The 23,292-nt window shown below is 45.8% G+C and overlaps 1 protein-coding gene across 2 annotated transcripts in view; it reads left to right on the top strand.

The window, feature by feature from the left end:
* Nucleotides 1-2,273: 2,273 nt before the first annotated feature.
* Nucleotides 2,274-23,292, top strand: part of KCNN3 (potassium calcium-activated channel subfamily N member 3) — a 71,851-nt gene continuing 50,832 nt past the window's right edge. Inside the window, exons 1-3 of one of the 2 annotated variants that reach the window (XM_040412415.1) lie at nt 2,274-2,334; nt 2,460-3,295; nt 21,056-21,151. In XM_040412415.1, the coding sequence (XP_040268349.1) occupies nt 2,540-3,295; nt 21,056-21,151 (852 nt within the window). In that variant the 5' untranslated portion in view covers nt 2,274-2,334; nt 2,460-2,539. Of the gene's footprint in view, nt 2,335-2,459; nt 3,296-4,039; nt 4,125-21,055; nt 21,152-23,292 lie in introns of those variants that run through there. The other variant, XM_040412416.1, reaches the window with a different exon arrangement.

Raw genomic sequence — 23,292 nt, forward strand, 5'->3', positions numbered from 1 at the left:
TACATAGGAGCAGTATTATAGTAGTTATATTCTTGTACATAGGAGCAGTATTATAGTAGTTATATTCTTGTACATAGGAGGCAGTATTATAGTAGTAAAATTCTTGTACATAGAGGCAGTATTATAGTAGTTATAGTCTTGTACATATGAGCAGTATTATAGTAGTTATATCTTGTACACAGGAGGCAGAATTATAGTAGTTATATTCTTTACATAGGAGGCAGTATTATAGTAGTTATATTCTTGTACATAGGAGGCAGTATTATAGAGTTATATTCTTGTACATAGGAGCAGTATTATAGTAGTTATATTCTTGTACATAGGAGCAGTATTATAGCATTTATATTCTTTGTACATAGGAGGCAGTATTATATAGTTATATTCTTGTACATAGGAGCAGTAATTATAGCAGTTATATTGCTGTGCATATGAGCAGTAATATAGTAGTTATATTCTTGTACACAGGAGCAGTATTATAGTAGTTATATTCTTGTACATAGGAGGCAGTATTATAGTAGTTATATTCTTGTACATATGAGCAGTATTATAGTAGTTATATTCTTGTACATAGGAGCAGTAATATAGTAGTTATATTCTTGTACATAGGAGCAGTATTATGTAGTTATATTCTTGTACATAGGGGGCAGTATTATAGTAGTTATATTCTGGTACATAGGAGACAGTATTATAGTAGTTATATTCTTGTACATAGGAGCAGTATTATAGTAGTTATATTCTTGTACATAGGAGCAGTATTATAGCAGTTATATTCCTGTACATAGGAGCAGTATTATAGTAGTTATATTCTTGTACATAGGAGCAGTATTATAGTATTATATTCTTGTACATAGGAGCAGTATTATAGCAGTTATATTCTTGTACATAGGGCAGTATTATAGTAGTTATATTCTTGTACATAGGGGGCAGTATTATAGTAGTTATATTCTTGTACAGAGGAGCAGTATTATAGTAGGTATATTCTTGTACATAGGAGGCAGTATTATAGTAGTTATATCCCTGTACATAGGAGGCAGTATTATAGTAGTTATATCCCTGTACATATATTCTTCACATTGTTTCTTGAATTCCATGAGTAAGATTTTACTATGTAGATGTCGGTCACCTGGCTGTGACCTGTGTGCATTGTGGGGATTGTAGTTCCCCCAGTGACATCAGTTCAGTGTCAGATTCTCTCCTGGCAGGACTAATTACCCGAAAGTGATGGGGCACATGAAGGAAATGCCACCTATCCAACAAATATAGACGTGTGACTTTCCCTCCCCCTTAATAACATGGAAAAGACAAACCAGCAGTGTCCATAGCAACAGTCCCCGGTAAGAAATACCATGCAAACGCAAACTTTCCCACCTTTGGTAAATGGACGGCTGGGGGACCTCCTGTTCATGAACGAGTCGCTTGGTAGCCAAATACAACATACTTAAAGGAACAGCTTATGAAAGTTTTGAGGCAGAAGGTGTGGGGTGCCTCATGCTCAGCTTATTTAGAATTGATAGACGGCATATTGCATTTCACATGCAGTGATATCAAATAGATGACATGTCCTATTCCTAAAAAATGTACCTGCTTCCAGGGTGTGTATGCCTCATGCCTCACAGTCTGCGGATGTTGCTGGCCTATTTTCGGGTACTGTATATGCCTCATAGTTCAGTGTAGATTGGTACCAGCCATGTGGCATTTCTCACCTGCTCTGAGCTTCATACCATTAGCTGCTAGCAAACCGACAGCATGCATGCCTCATGCCTCCATAATGCCTCCTCCTCTTAGAGAACTGACATACTGAGTACTTCATGGTTCTCCTTCCCTGGGAGGTACCTCTTCCCTTGGTGCTTCAAGTCTCCATGTGGTCACTGGCTTAAATGTGCATTTTGAGCCTCATATGTAAGCACTATCTGGTGCCCACAGCTATGGGACTGGAGAACATTTGCACCTCAACAAGTCTGCAGCAGAAGAGCTTGCAATCTAATAGTGAAACGCTTGCCATGTGCAGTGTGCAGGGTTACCCCTGGCATGCCAGCCCCTGTACTGCAGTGATGATTACATTCAGTAATGTGGCGAGGAGGATTGAGGCACGGGGAATGGTCTGGATGCTAGCACAATACCCTGAAGCTTCACCTGGGCACCTCTGTAGCCGTGGAGAGGTTAAAGAGACGCTGTAGGGCTGGCTCAGATTGTCACAGCTGCCAGACAGGCCAATAGGAGCCGCCTGCTATGAGATGGGCTTGGCTTGGTAAGGGAGACAGAGCTGGCTATAGAGAGAGAAGACAGGCAGGATCTCAGCTCCGAGTCCTCAGCACCTTCCCATACAATTGACATGTAAGAGCTGGCGAAGTGGCAACCTGAGGATTGCATGGCACTGGGCACCTGGGCAGGGTTAGGGGGGAGGGGTGGGCATGGCACATTTGGCTTTTGTCATTAATCTGTCTTCCTACCCCATGTAGGATATTGCACACAGAGTGTCAGGATTGGGGGGCTGAAGGCATCTCATCATCACATCCACACCACCACCACCACCACCGTCATGGACACCTCCGGGCACCTTCATGATTCAGGGGTTGGCGACATGGAAGAAGAACCCAAATGCTACTGCCCGTTATCGGGGGACTCTGTGAACCAGCTGCAGAGCCACCATCACAGCCTGTTGCACTCATCTTCTCCGTCAGCTTTCAGGGCACCTCCTTCCAACAACTCCACCGTCCTCCACCACCCTTCTTCCTCCAGGCAGGGCAGCCAGCTCAATTTAAGTGACCACTTGGTTGGACACTCTCCAACTTCAGCGTCTACAAGTGGGGCTGGCGGAGGATGCAAGCACAGACAAGCCAGTCCTCTCGTCCACAGAAGGGACAGCAACCCATTCACCGAAATAGCCATGAGCTCTTGTAAATACACTGGAGGGGTGATGAAGCCCCTCAGCCGACTAAGTGCCTCCAGAAGGAACCTGATAGACTCCGAGCCCGAGAGCCAACCTCTTCAGATCTTCAACTCCAGCAACGCTCCTGAGATTGTCATCTCTTCCAAGGATGAGCACCACTCCAACCAGAATTTGCACCACCACCATCCCAATGCCACGCAGAACCACTCAGGCAATAGCACCACCGCCGCCAACTACCCCAAACCCAACAAGAGAAAGCATCAAAATATCGGATACAAATTGGGACACAGGAGGGCGCTTTTTGAGAAGCGGAAGAGGCTCAGTGACTACGCTCATGATATTCGGATGTTTGGAATAGTTGTCATGGTCATTGAGACAGAACTGTCATGGGGTTTGTACGAAAAGGATAGGATCCACGCCTCCTGAGGAGAAGATGGTTTGGTTGGGTGGGTAGAGGGGTTTCATAGTTTGGGTCCTCTAGAGTACGGCTCTTTGGCACCATCACGGTGGCTCCTTCCCGAGCAGGGGCGGCCGCTCCTCCTTGCGTTGTTGTGGCTCAGGCTGCGAAAGAGTTAACAGGCCTCAGTGCAACCGACATACATAGTCATGCACATCCTATATGGAGAGATCTCGAGGATGCTGGAAAAAATGGCTACAGGTGTCAATAGGCAGCTGCTTGAGGTGAACGTCTAGCATTGGCGCTGGGGAATTAGATGCTGCTGTGATGAAGTGTCGTGGATAAGGAGGGGGGGCATGGGACATGTCTCAGGATCATTCCCCACATATTCCCGGGAAGCAGGCAGAATGTACAATGAGCACTCCCCCGATCTGCCGTCAGGAGGAGAAGCGTCTTCTGAGCACCATCTGCCGAGCAGATCTCACTGAGAAGGGGAATGTAGGGGGACATTAGATCATCCAGTCCTAGGAGGCCTGGGAGTCTTCAAGACTGGGGAGCAGTAATTATGCTTTTCCAGAGTCCACCGTCAGTCATGTTTCCCGGCCTGCGGTAACTTTCACAACACCCCATAAGGAGGGGGGTAAATAGTTAATGGACAGTCAGATCTGCAGGAACACAAGGGGCAATGCCGGGGGCATGGAGATGGCTGGTGCAGGCTTGTGAGACATCTGCTGCTGTCAGACACTCAGAGGTCTGGAGCTCCAGGGGCTTCTCAGGCTTTCAGTGCTGGTAATGGGCGGCCATGTAGACGGGAGGGAAGCCTTCATACTGCTCCAGGTATTGGGGTGGCATTGGGACGCACCCCAGGAGGAGTTGCTGTCTGCAGGGTTGGGAGGTGTTGTCTGTGGAGGATGGGCATTATAATATCCCCCCCTCCCATCTGGATATGCTAATATAGTCATTCTGCTACAGAAGGAAATCAATACTTCCTCTCTGTGAGTTATTGCATCTTACAAAACATTTGTTAATCTCCCAGAGTATTATTATTGCCAGTGTTACAACCAGCGCGAGGTGTGCAAGGGGTCAATGCATCCATAACCGCATGGAGTATTACAGTATTATATACATATATTACATAGTGCTGACTATTATACCATCAGACCAGGGAGGACTGGTTATTAGAGTATTATATACATATATTACATAGTGATGAATATTACACTATCAGACCAGGGAGTACTGGGTATTATATAGTATATACTTATTATATAGTGCTTAGTATTAATTTCTCAGACCAGGGAGTACTGGGTATTACAGTATTATATATACATATTACATAGTGCTGAGTATTAATATATTAGACATGGGAGTACTGGGTATTACAGTATTATATACATATTACATACTGCTGAGTATTACACCATCAGACCAGGGAGTACTAGGTATTACAGTATTATATACATATATTACATAGTGCTGACTATTATACCATCAGACCAGGGAGGACTGGTTATTAGAGTATTATATACATATATTACATAGTGATGAATATTACACTATCAGACCAGGGAGTACTGGGTATTATATAGTATATACTTATTATATAGTGCTTAGTATTAATTTCTCAGACCAGGGAGTACTGGGTATTACAGTATTATATATACATATTACATAGTGCTGAGTATTAATATATTAGACATGGGAGTACTGGGTATTACAGTATTATATACATATTACATACTGCTGAGTATTACATCCATCAGACCAGGGAGTACTAGGTATTACAGTATATATAGTATATACTTATTATATAGTGCTTAATATTAATTCCTCAGACCAGGGAGTACTGGGAATTATAGTATTATATATACATATTACATAGTGCTAAGTATTAATATATCAGACTAGGGAGTACTGGGTATTAAAGTATTATAACCTATTACATACTGCTGAGTATTAAACCATCAGACCAGGGAGTACTGGGTATTACAGTATTATATAGTATATACTTATTATATAGTGCTTAGTATTAATTCCTCCGACCAGGGAGTACTGGGTATTACAGTATTATACACATATTACATAGTGCTGAGTATTATACCATCAGACCAGGGAGTACTGGGTATTACAGTATTATACACATATTACATAGTGCTGAGTATTATACCATCACAACAAAGAATACTGGGTATTACAGTATTATACATTATATACTTATAAGGCTACTTTCACACTAGCATTAATATTTTCCGGTATTGAGATCCGTCATAGGAGCTCAAAACCAGGAAAAAAACGCTTCCGTTTTGTCCCATTCATTGTGAATGGGGGACAAAACGTAACTGAACAGAAGGGAGCGCTCCAACATGCATTCCGTCCTCATACCGGAGAGCAGCGCGCTGCGGTTTGCTTTCCGTCCTGGGATGCGGAGAAAGACGGATCCATCATGACCCACAATGCAAGTCAATGGGAATGGATCCCTTTCCTCTGAAACAATAGAAAACGGATCCGTCCCCCATTGACTTTCAATGGAGTTCATGACGGATCCGTCTTGGCAATGTTACAGATAATACAACCAGATCCGTTCATAACGGATGCAGGCGGTTGTATAATCAGTAACAGAAAAGTAGCCTTACATGGTGCTGACTGTTACACCATCCGACCAGAGAGTACTGAGTATTACATTATTATAAATTATATACTTATTACATGGTGCTGACTATTATACCACTAGACCAGAGAGTACTGAGTATTACAGTATTATATATTATATACTTATTACATGGTGCTGACTATTATACCACTAGACCAGGGAGTACTGGGTATTACAGTATTATATATTATATACATGCTACATAGTGTTTGAAATTACATAGTTATATTTGTGACCTCCTCAGGTTTTACACTGTATATCCCACACTGCACTAGGTAATTACAGTCTTGCATGTTTAGTACAGATACTGAACCAGCAGGGGGCAGCATTGAAACATGTCACCTTAGAGGTTCAACATGACCAGAGATGTTCTATCAAAGACTTTCTACAACACCTTATATCTCTGTAAGTGTGACATGGTGTCAGTGTAGGGTACAATAGTTAAGGAATGGTGTCTGTGTAAGGTACTGTAGTTGCAGGGGGCTGTCTCTGTGTAGGGTACTGTAGTTGCAGGAGGGGGTGTCTGCGTAGGGTACTGTAGTTGCAGGGGGCTGTCTCTGTGTAGGGTACTGTAGTTGCAGGAGGGGGTGTCTGCGTAGGGTACTGTAGTTGCAGGGGGCTGTCTCTGTGTAGGGTACTGTAGTTGCAGGGGGCTGTCTCTGTGTAGGGTATTGTAGTTGCAGGCGCTGTCTCTCTGCAGGGTACTGTAGTTGCAGGGACTGTCTCTGCGTAGGGTACTGTAGTTGAAGGGGGTGTCTCTGCGTAGGGTACTGTAGTTAAAGGGGGTGTCTCTGCGTAGGGTACTGTAGTTGCAGGGGGCTGTCTCTGTGTAGGGTACTGTAGTTGCAGGCGCTGTCTCTCTGCAGGGTACTGTAGTTGCAGGGGCTGTCCTGTGTAGGGTACTGTAGTTGCAGGGGGCTGTCCACTGTGCATGGTACTGTAGTTGCAGGGGGCTGTCTCTGTGTAGGGTACTGTAGTTGCAGGGGGCTGTCTCTGTGTAGGGTATTGTAGTTGCAGGGGGTGTCTCTTTGTACGGTACTGTAGTTGCAGGGGGCTGTCACTGTGCATGGTACTGTAGTTGCAGGGGGCTGTCACTGTGCATGGTACTGTAGTTGCAGGGGGCTGTCTCTGTGTAGGGTACTGTAGTTGTAGGTGGCTGTCTCTGTGTAGGGTACTGTAGTTGCAGGAGCTGTCCCTGTGTAGGGTGCTGTAGTTGCAGGGGGCTGTGTCTGCAGGGTACTGTAGTTGCAAGGGGCTGTCTCTTTGTAGGGTACTGTAGTTGCAGGGGCTGTCTCTGTGTAGGGTACTGTAGTTGCAGGGGGCTGTCTCTGTGTAGGGTACTGTAGTTGCAGGGGCCTGTCTCTGCAGGGTACTTTAGTTGCAGGGAGCTGTCTCTGTGTAGGGTACTGTAGTTGCAGGGGGCTGTCTATGTGTAGGGTACTGTAGTTGCAGGGGCTGTCTCTGTGTAGTGTACTGTAGTTTCAGGGGGCTGTGTCTGCAGGGTACTGTAGTTGCAAGGGGCTGTCTCTTTGTAGGGTACTGTAGTTGCAAGGGGCTGTCTCTTTGTAGGGTACTGTAGTTGCAGGTGGCTGTCTTTCTGAAGGATACTATAGTTGCAGGTGGCTGTCTTTCTGAAGGGTACTATAGTTGCAGGGGGCTGTCTCTGTGTAGGGTACTGTAGTTGCAGGGGGCTGTCTCTGTGTAGTGTACTGTAGTTGCAGGGGGCTGTCTCTGTGTAGGGTACTGTAGTTGCAGGGGGCTGTCTCTGTGTAGGGTACTGTAGTTGCAGGGGGCTGTCTCTGTGTAGGGTACTGTAGTTGCAGGAGGCTGTCTATGTGTAGGGTACTGTAGTTGCAGGGGGTGTCTGTGTACGATCCTGTAGTTGCATTGGCTGTCTCTCTGTAGGGTACTGTAGTTACTGGGAGCTGTCTCTGTGTGGGGTACTGTAGTTGCACGGGGCTGTCTCTGTGTAGTGTACTGTAGTTTCAGGGGGCTGTCTCTGCAGGGTACTGTAGTTGCAAGGGCCTGTCTCTTTGTAGGGTACTGTAGTTGCAGGATGGCGTCTCTCTGTAGGGTACTGTAGTTGCAGGGGCCTGTCTCTGCAGGGTACTTTAGTTGCAGGGAGCTGTCTCTGTGTAGGGTACTGTAGTTGCAGGGGGTGTCTTTGTGTAGGGTACTGTAGTTGCAGGGGGTGTCTCTTTGTAGGGTACTGTAGTTGCAGGGGCTGTCTCTGTGTAGGGTACTGTAGTTGCAGGGGGCTGTCTCTGTGTAGGGTACTGTAGTTGCAGGGGGCTGTCTCTGTGTAGGGTACTGTAGTTGCAGGGGGTGTCTCTTTGTAGGGTACTGTAGTTGCAGGGGGCTGTCTCTGTGTAGGGTACTGTAGTTGCAGGGGGCTGTCTCTGTGTAGGGTACTGTAGTTGCAGGGGGCTGTCTCTGTGTAGGGTACTGTAGTTGCAGGTGGTGTCTGTGTACGATACTGTAGTTGCAGGGGGTGTCTGTGAATGATACTGTAGTTACTGGGAGTTGTCTCTCTGCAGGGTATTGTAGTTGCAGGTGCGCGTCAGTGTGAGGTATAGAGTACCCCCCTATACACAGTATCAGTCACATTCACTGGCCATAGACCCAACAGAGATATTCGCCCTCTTCGACCCGCCCCGGGTACATAACGATTTAATGCTCTCAGCATTAATTAATGTAGCAGCATCAGGTATTTGTGCACCTGACAAGAGGCTGCATTTGCTCTCCTGAACTTAACTATTTCGCCATCGTCAGGACAGTGATACAGTTGAATACTCTGGCGAGGGCACTGTGGCATTTGTTCTGCTGGGGCAGTATATTGTGCTGCACTGTGGTATCTGGTTCTGCTGGGGCGGTATATTGTGCTGCACTGTGGTGTCTGGTTCTGCTGGGGCGGTATATTGTGCTGCACTGTGGTATTTGGTTCTGCTGGGGCGGTATATTGTGCTGCACTGTGTATCTGGTTCTGCTGGGGCGGTATATTGTGCTGCACTGTGGTGTCTGGTTCTGCTGGGGCGGTATATTGTGCTGCACTGTGGTATCTGGTTCTGCTGGGGCAGTATATTGTGCTGCACTGTGGTATCTGGTTCTGCTGGGGCGGTATATTGTGCTGCACTGTGGTATCTGGTTCTGCTGGGGCAGTATATTGTGCTGCACTGTGGTATCTGGATCTGCTGGGGCGGTATATTGTGCTGCACTGTGGTATCTGGTTCTGCTGGGGCGGTATATTATGCTGCACTGTGGTATCTGGTTCTGCTGGGGCGGTATATTGTGCTGCACTGTGGTATCTGGTTCTGCTGGGGCAGTATAATGTACTGCACTGTGGTGTCTGGTTCTGCTGGGGCAGTATATTGTGCTGCACTGTGGTATCTGGGTCTGCTGGGGCAGTATATTGTGCTGCACTGTGGTATCTGGTTCTGCTGGGGCGGTATATTGTGCTGCACTGTGGTATCTGGTTCTGCTGGGGCAGTATATTGTGCTGCACTGTGGTATCTGGTTCTGCTGGGGGCGGTATATTGTGCTGCACTGTGGTATCTGGTTCTGCTGGGGCGGTATATTGTGCTGCACTGTGGTATCTGGTTCTGCTGGGGCAGTATATTGTGCTGCACTGTGGTATCTGGTTCTGCTGGGGCGGTATATTATGCTGCACTGTAATATTTGGCTCTGCTGGGGCGGTATATTGTGCTGCACTGTGGTATCTGGTTCTGCTGGGGCGGTATATTGTGCTGCACTGTGGTATCTGGTTCTGCTGGGGCAGTATATTGTGCTGCGCTGTGGTATCTTGTTCTGCTGGGGCGGTATATTGTGCTGCACTGTGGTATCTGGTTCTGCTGGGGCGGTATATTATGCTGCACTGTAATATTTGGCTCTGCTGGGGCAGTATTTTGTGCTGCACTGTGGTATTGTAGGCCCCGCCTACTTCCGTCCCTGTGGCATGCACTTTTCACAGACCACACCCCTTTTTGGACCCACTCTCCTTTCTGTACTGGAGTGGCGTTTGGAGTCTGATGATGCAGCATCCAGGGCTGGATTACAAGAGCCCCCTATACACAGCTTAGTGACTTCCTCGCCTTTGCTCTAATGGTTTATAAGCAATTAGGATGAAAGGAGAGGATGGAATAGTCTGCGGCTGAGCCTGGGGATTGATGTGCGATAATCTGCTGCCAGGAGAGGCACATGGCGGGGCAGGAGCAGTGATGGGGCCAGTGGGCGACTCAGCTATGTATGCCTAGGAGACACCGGTTACACTGAGCTTCTTCACATGAAAAGAAGTAACAGGTTTTTATACTCCAGTCACATCCAAAGCAACATACAATATTTAAACGTGTCACTTGGCCACTTAAAATTCCCTCAGAACGGTGGAAGATGATAAAACAAGTAATACTCACCCTTACCGTTCCCCCGCCGCTCCTGCTCCGAGTACTTCCTGGTTCCTCATGACACAGACATGTGACCGCTGTGGCCAATCACTGTCTCCCACCCGTCCTGGATTTCTGCAGCTGTTCCCGTGGTCCCAGGACTGCTGAGGCGGGCCCCATTCTCAACTGTCTGATGAGGTAGTTGAATGCAATGGTGCAACGGGGAGGCGTCAGCTTTACCTCCCCCTGCTGGGCTGAGTACACAGGCTGGGGAATGATGATCCTCCACTGGCTGGTGCGATGATGTCACAGCATCGCGATGATGTCACAGCATCGCTCCTGCTTCTGGGGAGAGGTGCAGCCGGTGAATGGTGGGGCAAGAAGCTGATACCTTCCTGCTGCACCATTGCATTCGACTGTCTCTGTGTCTTCAAAATGCAGGGACAGTAGAAAACGGAGCATACTTTAGCCGTCCTGGGCCTGCCGAAATTCGGGACGGGTAGGAGGTATGGTGATAGGGCGGGGTATGGTAATGGTAATACTTTTGTTATCTTCCACCATTCCTTTAGGCCATTAGGAATGGGTCTGCCAGCGCTGACAGATTCCCAGTGGTAACTTAGATGTGACTGGAGTATAAGAGCATATGATGTGCTTCATTCACAGGGGGAATGGGGCCAGGGGAGTGTTATTTTTTTTCACTATTGTAAGGTGGGCACGAACTAAGGGGGCTACACTGTTGAAAGGGGGGCGATTGTGAGACAGTACTAAGGCACATAACTACTGGGGAACTAAGGGGGCATATCTACTGCGTGTGGGCACTCAGGAGGTATAACTACTGCTTGGGTGCACAAGTATTACAGGACCAGATACACAGCTCAGCAGAGAGTATCACACATCTCGGGTATGAATTGGCAGCCCTCTCGGAGACTCCCCTGATTAAACATGTCCGCGTCGTCCGCTGTGTCTCGGCCTCATCAGGCTCTGGGGTATCACACCGGCCTCTACTTATCCTAATTAGATCTGTCGGTGTACATGGAGGCCCGATAACACAGAACAATAGAGTGCACTGCCAGAACAAATCCAGTGCAACGCGACACATGGCTGATCTGTCCGGTTAATGTATGCATAGCGGGGGTCTGACAACTGGAGCCCCTGATCACAAACATGGGGCCATTTATAATCGGTCACTGTCCACTGAAACAGATAGGGGTCATGGAAACTTCTGACGGTTCTGACTTTCAGAGATTATATCTACAAACTGTGCAGTCCTGGCCCCGCCCCCTGCTGATGACATCACTGATACAATGACGTGATCAGACATGAGATCCACACACCTATAGTAACACCTATTCAGCTATTACTGCTGACAACCTGCCTGTATGTCATGTGTGAGAGGTTGTCACAACCCCGCCCCTGTTGCTGACATCACTGAATATAATGTCTAGTCCATGTTGGTGTCTAGGTTCCTATTTATAGGGAGCTCCGGGTGGTGAAGATGGAGGCTCCTATGTATACATTATGTGCAATCCCAGGATTAAAATGACAGTGACACTGGTGACAGACGTGTCCATGGGTCAAACCCCATGACATTGGCTCCATCCCAGTTCTTATAATAGATACACAGCTGGTGTATGATGTCTACTGAATACCAGTCTGCTTGTGCTTTTCCCTTAGAGAGGTCTCTTTGAGTGCTGTCCATTCCTTCTTCCACCTCCATCCCAGGTTCTCCCTCCCTGTATGCATCTGTTACTGGTCAGGTGTCAACTTCTGTATATTGATGTTCACTTGCTCGTCAATAACCACCTCTCCTATTGGTCCTACATTTTAGTTTGTCTTTTCATTGAGTTACAACATCTTTATCCGGTCCTTCTACTTCTAGTCCCATTGTCATCAGTTCTTCTACTGCTGGTGCCTGCTTCCCCGCTGCCACGTGTATCACTGCTTTTTTAACTGCCGCTACTCAAGTCATTCCAACATTTCTGGTGGTCTTTCACTGGATCACACCATCTTCATCCAGCCCATCTAGATCCAGTCCTATCCTCATCAGGTCTTCTACCACTGGTCTCTGACTCCCCAGTTGCCACCATTTGTATCTTTAGCTACCATTATTTGAATTATTGTAAAATTCCCGTAACCTTCTCACCGGATTCCACCCTTTTTTACCCATCTATTGACATCAGGTCTCATCCTCATCTCTTCATCACCGCTGGTGGCCTACTCATTGGAGACCATACTCTTACGTTGATATACTTCTGGTTCCATCTTCTACTTTGCATCTTCTACTGGTCACTGACTCCTTAAATTGCCACCACTTATATTTGACTTTTGTAATCATTCACCCATTACTTTTGAATCTACCTCTTGTCTTTAGGTATGCATGTTCCTTCAATAGCTGTAGCCACTTATTGTAGGCCTTTTAATGTACTTGTACTTGCCATGTAAAAGGACCCTTGTCCAACAACACCCATCCTCCTCTGTGCACCGCTGGTCAATTAATCCTCATTTCCACCACATGTGCTACTGATCACCTTCTCAGTGTTTAATCTCTCTAATCGTCCAGTTATCTCCTGACAGAATCCACTGATAATGTTGATATCTACGAGATCTGTGAAGTCTGAGGAGTTATCTACTCTATTATATCTAGAGGAAGATCGATTCAAAGTCCCATTGGATCCTCAAGGTCGTTCTCCTTAACCATTTGTCGGAGACTGAAGGTTGTTCTTGAGATTGATCTCAATCATAAAAAAAATAACAGAAGGGCTTTTTTCTTGGAGCTGACTTTTTGGGTGTAGATCATTATAGGTTGGGCACCATGGACTACACAATCTGATATTTTTTTGCTGTATATTTGTTTTTCGGGAACCTGGTAGATGCCAGCTCAGTCCATTCAGTCTTTTCTATGAGACCAGTTTAATTAGCTATATCATTTAATGTGTCCCAATTCTCTCACAATAGCAGTTGTCGAAGGAAATAGGTATCAAACACTTGGATTACAACTGTCTGGTCATTTTGTTCTCGGGGAGATAAACTACCCTCAGAGGTTTCTGGCAGTGACTTGAATCTGGACATATGCCGAGCTGGGCGTGCATGTGAATGGAGGGATCAGGAGAGAGAGATGCCAACCGAACAAGAATTCCTTTGTGTGTGGCCGGTCTTTACGTTTTTCGAGGTCCATTCCTTCAGACAGGAAGTATGGCATGCAGCAGATAAACGTTTCCCAAATTTCTTTTTACATTACCTGTCCCTTTAAGATCCCTAATCTGTTTCTCAGTCTGTTTTCTGAATGTTGAACGAAATTGGATCAGACATGGAGCGATGTATTCCCAGTAGCACCAGCGTATACAGTATGCCGTCCTTTCGTTCAAGGCTGAATGTGTTAATAATCACTTATGTATTGTATAACACTGCAGGTGACTCACGACGGGTCACAGCAAAGAAACGCCCCCCCCCCCCCACGTTGACAAAACCGCATTCATGTTACGCAAAGAGCCGCATAGACGAGATGAAGTGTCAGCTCTTCCTAGTTGGCATTCTCCTTGCATACAGGTTTCCGATAAAAAATCTCCCATCATTTCCCCTGTACTGCCCAGAGTCTTTACCAGGAGACAAGAAACTCCTATTGCCCCTCAATTTCCTAGGGAGGAGATGCAATTAAAAGGGAATTCCAGCTACAGTCATCTGCTGAATGTTATATAGAGATAATATAGTATGGCGGGCATGTAGAGAGCTACAAAGCCCCATGTCTCTTCTCCTGAGGACGGATGGGGCCTAAACATACAGGCTGGACACCTGATCGTTACATCAATAGAATACAATTTTATCCAATGCTTAGAGGGGTGGGCTGCCATTTTTAGAAATGCATTCTTCTAAAACAGTGATTTTAGGGGATCGAATTTATTGATTTGAGCTGTAGAAATCTGATCCACAGCAAGACCAAACTGCTGACATTTGTGCTGGCGATGAAAGAAAGGTTGGTTGGGAGTGCACATGTTGACCCCTGTGCACTACTTACCTTAGAACATCGGGTGCCATCTCTTCCCAGGTAAGAAGGCAGCCTGGTCTGATAAGACATGCTTGTGTCCAGGTCCGTGTGCATCACTTACCAGAGGAAAAGATTGCACCAGGTGCACAATGAGAACATGACGGCCTGGTCTAATGAATCGTGTTACATTATGTGGACGCCTGGGTGCATAAGTATCACTCACCTGGGGCTAGAGATGGCACTAGGTGCACTATGAGAACAAGACGGCCTGGTCTGATGAATCGCGTTACATTATGTGGACGCCTGGGTGCATAATTATCACTCGCCTGGGGCTAGAGATGGCACTAGGTGCACTATGAGATCAAGACGACCTGGTCTGATGAATCGCTTTACATTATGTGGACGCCTGGATGCATAAGTATCATTCACCTGGTGCTAGAGATGGCACTAGGTGCACTATGAGATCAAGACGGCCTGGTCTGATGAATCACGTTACATTATGTGGACGCCTGGGTGCATAAGTATCACTCACCTGGGGCTAGAGATGGCACTAGGTGCACCTTGAGATCAAGACGGCCTGGTCTGATGAATCACGTTACATTATGTGGACGCCTGGGTGCATAAGTATCACTCACCTGGGGCTAGAGATGGCACTAGGTGCACTATGAGATCAAGACGGCCTGGTCTGATGAATCACGTTACATTATGTGGACGCCTGGCTGCATAAGTATCACTCACCTGGGGCTAGAGATGGCACCAGGATGCGCTATGGGAAGAAGACAAGCCTGCGGAGGCAGTGTGATGCCTTGGCCAGTGTTCTGCTGGAAACCTTGGTTCCTGGCATCACATGGACTTATTTAACATTTTCAGACAAATACCCCCTTCATGGCAAGATCATTCACTGGCCAGACTGAGGAACGTGACAAAGAGATCAAGATGATGACTTGTCTCCAAATTTTCCAGATCTCCATCTGATTGTCATCTGTAGGATGTGCTAGAAAAACTTACAGGTCACCTCAGGGGTCTTGTGGAGGCAGAGCTACACAATAAGCAGCATGCAGTTTTAATTTTATGGTTGATCAGTGCATATATAGGAGACATTAGTTTTATATATATCTTTCTTTTTGGGGTACTATTGGTTAGGTGGTGGGAACAAAGCCACAAATAATAGTTTCCTGTAGGTACCGAGATTAAGTGATGGCCACAGCAGAGATCTTTCTCTCCCCACCGAGATCTGTTCTCTGGGCCTCCGCATTTTTCTCCGGGGACCTTTCCTTTAATTTGTCATTAATAAATTCTTTTAATTGCGCCTGTATGGAGATTGCAGCACATTGTTGTGTGATTTTAATAGAACAGCTTGGCTTCCAGAACACCGATCGGAACAAAACATTTTTTATTCTTTATGCAGAATTATAGAACAAAGTGAGAAGGAGAGGACCTAGAAGCAAGCACAGACGTCCCGGTGCCACAGGACTTCTATTCTGATGAATCACAGTTTGATGGCGCGTTGGCAGAGTGATGGGCTGGAGAAGCAGAGTATGGTCATTGAGCCCAATCTTAGGGAGCAAAGTGCTAATCAGGGGCTGCATACCAGGATTCAACGTACAGTGGCGATCAAAATTAGAGAACTATTTCTGAACACTTTTCATTTTCTATTGGGTTTAGATCAGGACTCTGGGCTGGCCATTTCTTTGTTTCAGTGTTTTCAGTTTCAAGGAACTGCTTTCCCCATTTTGCTGTGTGACAGGGGGCATTGTCCTGGCTGATCGAGTGATGAATGCAAGGAAGGAACCATGTGTTGTTAAAGAAGGTTCTGATACATTCACTCTGCCATGTAGCTGTATGAGAGGTCCAACTCCTGCTGCAGAAAACATTCCCCAAACCATGACACGTCCTCCTCCACCATTCACGGACTTCTTTACACACTTTGGGTTCAGTCTTTCCCCAGTTTGTCGACGAACATAATGTTTCCCATCAGACCCAAATAAATTAAACTTGCTTTCATCACTAAAATTAACTCTTGAGCACTTCTCCTTTGTCCACTTCTCCTTTGTCCACTTCTCCTCTGTCCACACAACATGCTCCTCAGCAAAGTGAGTCTAGCATTCTGATTCTTTCTGCTAATGAGAGGTTTGGTCCCTGCAGGGTGGGTATTCAGTCCAAACGACGAGATCCTGTATGACGAGACAGACCCTTACCTTGTTCAGTGCTGAACTGGCGAGCAATTCCAGCTGCAGTGTTGAAACGATTACCCATGGAGATTCTCCGTATTCTCCTGTCCTTTCTTGCATTTGTCTTTCGAGGGCGACCAGCCTTATTGGGGGACTTGAATGAGTTTGTGATATTGTAAAGATGCAATATTCTAGAAATTGCAGACTTGGAACGACCAAATTCTCTTGCTATGGCTGATAGGGTCACCCCTTTGGCCTTCATCTGGACAACCTGCTGCCGGAGGGTTTCAGCTATTTGGAGCGGCACACCATTTTGGCAAAGTCAGTGAAATCTGTAAAGTTAGGCTGCCAGTTACATAGGGGTTGTCAGATCGTTAAAGAAATTAGCACCAGTTGCAAAATGAACACCAATAACTTGCAAGTATCTAAAATGTTCTCTAATTTTGATCAGTGTTCTTTTTCAATAAATACTGCTATTTTACTCATGTTAGGATATATTCACATAGGACTACACTATGACCTTGACATTTCGGAAAATGTGTGTTGTTCTCTAATTTTGATCGCCACTGTATATCGCTCCCCTCTAAGCTGATGAGCAAGAGGGCATGACCGGAAGAGTCCAGCTTCTTAGGGGTCAATGCACAATGTCTTGTCAATCACTAAATACAGAGGCCCAACGTGCCAATCAGGGGTCATAAAATGTGATCCTTACCCCATGGCTCAGTCAGGGCATAGAGACATATCATGCAAATTCTTGTAACAGTTCTTTTGGCGCGGTTCCCTTTCTCTGGATATGCCGGTCTAGGTTCCAGACTATGACTGTCTTTGTGGGAGGCACAAGCTAGTTTCCAGTCCCTGACTGGCACTTGGGAAAGCACAAGCTAGTATTCAGTCCCTGAATGGTACTTTAGAGGGCACAAGCGAGGTTCCAATCCCCTGACGGGCAATTTGGGATGCACACACTAGAATCAAGTCCTTGACTGGTACTTAGAAAGGCACAAGCTAGTATCCAGTCTTTGACTGGCACTTTGGGAGACACAAGTTAGTACCCAGGTATTGACTGGTACTTTAGAAGGTATTAGCTAGTTTCCAGTCCTCTGACTGGTACTTTACAAGGTATGAGCTAGTTTTCAGTCCCTGACTGGTACTTTACAAGGTATGAGCTAGTTTCCAGTCCCTGACTGGTACTACAGAAGGTATAAGCTAGTTTCCAGTCCCTGACTGGTACTTTACAAGGTATGAGCTAGTTTCCAGTCCCTGACTGGTACTTTACAAGGTATGAGCTAGTTTTCAGTCCCATACTGGTACTACAGAAGGTATAAGCAAGTTTCCAGTCCCTGACTGGTACTTTACAAGGTATGAGCTAGTTTCCAGTCCCTGACTGGTACTTTACAAGGTATGAGCTAGTTTACAGTCCCTGACTGGTACTTTACAAGGTATAAGCTAGTTTCCAGTCCCTGACTGGTACTTTACAAGGTATGAGCTAGTTTCCAGTCCCTGACTGGTACTTTACAAGGTATGAGCTAGTTTTCAGTCCCATACTGGTACTACAGAAGGTATAAGCTAGTTTCCAGTCCATGACTGGTACTTTACAAGGTATGAACTAGTTTTCAGTCCCTGACTGGTACTTTACAAGGTATGAGCTAGTTTCCAGTCCCTGACTGGTACTTTACAAGGTATGAGCTAGTTTACAGTCCCTGACTGGTACTTTACAAGGTATAAGCTAGTTTCCAGTCCCTGACTGGTACTTTACAAGGTATGAGCTAGTTTACAGTCCCTGACTGGTACTTTACAAGGTATAAGCTAGTTTCCAGTCCCTGACTGGTACTTTACAAGGTATGAGCTAGTTTCCAGTCCCTGACTGGTACTTTACAAGGTATGAGCTAGTTTCCAGTCCCTGACTGGTACTTTACAAGGCATGAGCTAGTTTCCAGTCCCTGACTGGTACTTTACAAGGTATGAGCTAGTTTCCAGTCCCTGACTGGTACTTTACAAGGTATGAGCTAGTTTCCAGTCCCTGACTGGTACTTTACAAGGTATGAGCTAGTTTCCAGTCCCTGACTGGTACTTTACAAGGTATGAGCTAGTTTCCAGTCCCATACTGGTACTTTACAAGGTATCAGCTAGTTTCCAGTCCCTGACTGGCAGTCTTTGAGGCTGTTTAGTTACAACTGCCCTATTATGTAGGACCAAAAACCTTATAACTCAGTACCTTGTTATATTATGGAAATACTGTATTCAGAATATCTATGATAACTAGATAAGGGGTTAATAAGCAGCTCAATGTCAATCTGCAAGAGGCAAGCATCCAATTACAATTAATTATAACCATTTTTATGCCATGACGCTGCAAGATACAGCTGAAGTCTCTTAATGGTGGTGTTGGCATGACACCATGGCGAGGCGAAGGACATATTGGCAGTGGAGACAGGGCGATGCTCTCCTAGGCAAGCAATAGCATTGAGATTAATTGTATCCAGATATTTATCTAGTGGGGACGTTTTTTACTCTAACCCCTGAGATCACAGCCCTCTACTCCAGCTGGAGCACTGTGTAAGAACTCGTAACTCTCTAAAACAGCTCCCAGGGAAAGACCCTGCATTACCATTAAATTTTCTTTACTCCCTTTCAATGACATACTCTAGTCACATCCAAAGCTTTGGAGGGTTGACATACCAGACTGCTGCATTGCATTCCGTAAGTCGTCGTTTTATTTCTAGACTACTATACCATACACATATGTTGTCACGACAGTGCTGCACTAAACTCCACCCCACCTCTGTCCCTGCCTACCTGCATGGCCCGTCCTAACAGACGGCGTACAACTTGGCGGAAGTCCCTCGCTTAGATACGTGCAGGGGCCTAAGAAGATAAGAGGAATACCGTAACAGAGTCAGGCAAACCAAAGTCAAAGCCAGGAAGTCAATACAATGACGAGGTCAAAACACAATCCGGAGTCAGAAGCCAAGAGGTCACTCAAATCTAGGGAGGTCACAAGGATGAGGTCAAAAACACAGCCGAGGTCCAAGAACACAGAAATGCACAATAGGAAACTGCTGACGAGGGTAGCAAGACCAATCACAGGCAACCTGTTTAAATAGGTCCTCCTGATGGGTCATGTGACGTGGCCAGGGTCACATGACCCGTCCCCCGCAACTCAGAACAGCTGGGCGCCGACTCATCAATATGGGCGCTCAGTTCCCTACGTGCTCGTTGCCTAGGGGGTGGAGGACACCCGCCACGCCGAGGAAGCACGTGCGGCCGGGTCCTCCCCACCCTCTAGTTGCTATGGAGACGAGGACGCCGGTGCGTGTAGCTTGTTTGTCTGCCCCATGCCGCATACACTTGGATTGCCATTTTATCGAATAAAGCATCAAGTTTAAACTTCATACTGGTGAGTGCCGCTGAGTGTTCTCGTCTGAATCTGTGCAATCAAAGGATTGCCGTCCTTTGATTGCTGCATGTGTATGTTCACAGCTGTGTTGCCTCGTTATCTACGTCGTTGAGTTCATTTTGAATACAGCTTTGGATGTGACTGGAGGACAAGACCTTTGAATGATAAGTAATGTAGAGTTAAACCGTAAAGTCTGAAATAAAATGTAATTGTGATGGGGTCTTGGACCAGATTCACACTGTGAGAAAGTGAGATTTTCAGTTCCTTAGTGCTTACTGAAAAATGTCTTCAATTTGTTAATTTCTTTACCGCATTATGACCTCATTGTATGCTAGAGGTAGAACTGTAATTCACGTCCACGGACACCACCGAAGAGGCAGGAGGGATCTACTCCTTTCACCAGACACATCCTTAAGGCATAGACTGACTCCCCGACCATGATGACCAGGAATCTGTACATTCAAACCTCTGAACACTTTAGTCTTCCATATCTAACAGTAGACAGATTTTGCAGTGTCTGAAAAACTGAGCAACAAATGTCACAATGTAATAAATTAAGGGACTAGAGCCGAACATGTCCCGCCGAGCGCGCCAAGTTATGGCTGGAAATCACAGGTAATGCCACATACCTTTCCTTTAGTATTTTCTAAAAGTAGAAATAATTAGCATCGCCTGTGAAACTAAGCAAAAAATGTCACAATGCGCTAAACTATTTTCAATAAAAGCCGAACATGTCTTGTCGAGCACGCCGAATTATAGTTAGAAAACACAACAGACCAGGTAATACTTGTATAACTCATAGTGATATGGGCCGTGCTGATATGGCCTGGGCATCACTGCAGGCATATATTGATACAATCCAGTATGTATTCTGCTGGTGATGTATATTAGCCGCCTGTCTTGGTGTAATTGTTTGATAGGAGGCAGCGGTTGGGGTGGCTCCTCAGATTCATTACACTGACAGGTCGGCTGATATTTGTATAATTGAATAGGCACGTGACGCTCAGTGCGACGTGTACGGTGTATATAATGTGGGCGATAAGCTGAGGTTGCCACCCAACGTTTGATAGGGGGGGGGCACATGCTCCTTTCTGCAGTGATACCCCCTCCTGTCCACACAGTAGGTCTATGTACCACTACTTCATACAGGGCACACTTTCCTCTTTGGCCTCACTTTTTCTTTTTCCCCCCACAGGACTCAATGTTTTCTCTGGCCCTGAAATGCCTTATAAGTTTATCATCCATCATTCTGCTGGGACTGATCATTGCTTATCATGCACGAGAGGTGCAGGTAGGTGACCTTCTTATATTTCTACAGCTCCCGTCTTGTTATTGCAGTCCCTTCATCACAAAACATTGTTTTCAAGGCCAACCTCAATGCTGTGTGTTAGTGGTGCCCCCCCAATATGGTGTACAGTCAAACAATGTATAATTATCCATATCATACAGTGTCTAACATAGCATGGCTCCTATATAACAGCGACATGTCTTGGCCAAATAAAACTTCTGTATTGGTGCCAAAATAATTATGCCATACAATAGTGTTACCAATACAAACTGCAAAACTAACACAGTGCCTGAGTAGCAATACTTGTCCAATAATCCCATCTCCTTCACGGTCCGTACTTGTACAATAATTCTCTGTCCCTTACTGCCTGTATTTGTCCTGTAATTCCCTTACCCTCACCACCTGTACTCGTCTTATAGTTCCTTGTCCTTCACCACCTGTACTCGTCCTATAGTTCCTTGTCCTTCACCACCAGTACTCGTCTTATAGTTCCTTGTCCTTCACCACCTCTACTTGTCTTGTAGTTTCCTGTCCTTCACCACCTGTACTCGTCTTATAGTTCCTTGTCCTTCACCACCTCTACTTGTCTTATAGTTCCCTGTCCTTCACCACCTCTACTTGTCTTGTAATTCCCTGTCCTTCACCACCTCTACTTGTCTTATAGTTCCCTGTCCTTCTACACCAGTACTCGTCTTATAGTTCCTTGTCCTTCACCACCTCTACTTGTCTTGTAGTTTCCTGTCCTTCACCACCTGTACTCGTCTTATAGTTCCTTGTCCTTCACCACCTCTACTTGTCTTGTAGTTCCCTGTCCTTCACCACCTCTACTTGTCTTATAGTTCCCTGTCCTTCACCACCAGTACTTGTCTTATAGTTCCTTGTCCTTCACCACCTCTACTTGTCTTGTAGTTTCCTGTCCTTCACCACCTGTACTCGTCTTATAGTTCCTTGTCCTTCACCACCTGTACTCGTCTTATAGTTCCTTGTCCTTCACCACCTCTACTTGTCTTATAGTTCCCTGTCCTTCACCACCAGTATTTGTCTTATAGTTCCTTGTCCTTCACCACCTCTACTTGTCTTGTAGTTTCCTGTCCTTCACCACCTGTACTCGTCTTATACTTCCATGTCCTTCACCACCTGTACTCGTCTTATAGTTCCTTGTCCTTCACGACCTTTACTTGTCTTGTAGTTCCATGTCCTTCACCACCAGTACTCGTCTTATAGTTCCTTGTCCTTCACCACCAGTACTCGTCCTATAGTTCCTTGTCCTTCACCACCTCTACTTGTCTTGTAGTTTCCTGTCCTTCACCACCTGTAGTCGTCTTATAGTTCCTTGTCCTTCACCACCTTTACTTGTCTTGTAGTTCCATGTCCTTTACCATCTGCACTTGTCCTATAACTCCCTATCCTTCATCGCCTGTACTTGTCCTATTTCTGTCTTTACCTGTAATCTTATAATTCCCTGTCCTTTACCGTCTGTACTTGTACCATTTCTTCACTTTGCCCATAAATATTTGTCTCCCTGTCTGCACTATCCTGTAATTTCTGCCCTTTACCAACTGTATTTGTTCTATAAACTCCTGCTCCTCAACAACTGTACCAATCCCATAATCCTGTCCTCTCCACGCCTGTCCTGAATACATAAAAAAAATGTGCCCTATAATGTATGCAGTATTTTTAGGTGATTGTCCACCCCTCGTCATTCTTTAGACCCAGTTATTACTCAATGCTGTCAATAAACCCTTATTCTGGAAGTGAACTCAGGATGGCCCCTAGCCATAAATATGTTACCTTATGACCACAGCAAGCCCTGGACTGTAGGCTTTGAAGTATTTCTACATGTATATTTTGACTCCTTTCTTTGACACTGTGACCCACTGAGACGCCTCTTCCACTGCGGCTCCACAATCTCGGCGTCTTATGTCCTCCAACTATGGGCAGGTGTTGGTCATGTGGCGTATGAACACATAGATGGAGTATGAATAATCACACACAGCTATGTGCGGGATATATATAGAAGTACATTGTTAGTCATGTCTGTCTCCAACCCGCTAATTCATTTCTACCAGGCATATCCTCCTCTTATACCTCTGGGCTACTGAAAGTAAAGTGATACCGACCATGCTGGTATAGCCTGGGTATCT

The sequence above is a fragment of the Bufo bufo genome, chromosome 11 (genome assembly GCF_905171765.1).
Source record: "Bufo bufo chromosome 11, aBufBuf1.1, whole genome shotgun sequence".
Taxonomy (NCBI): Eukaryota; Metazoa; Chordata; class Amphibia; order Anura; family Bufonidae; genus Bufo; species Bufo bufo.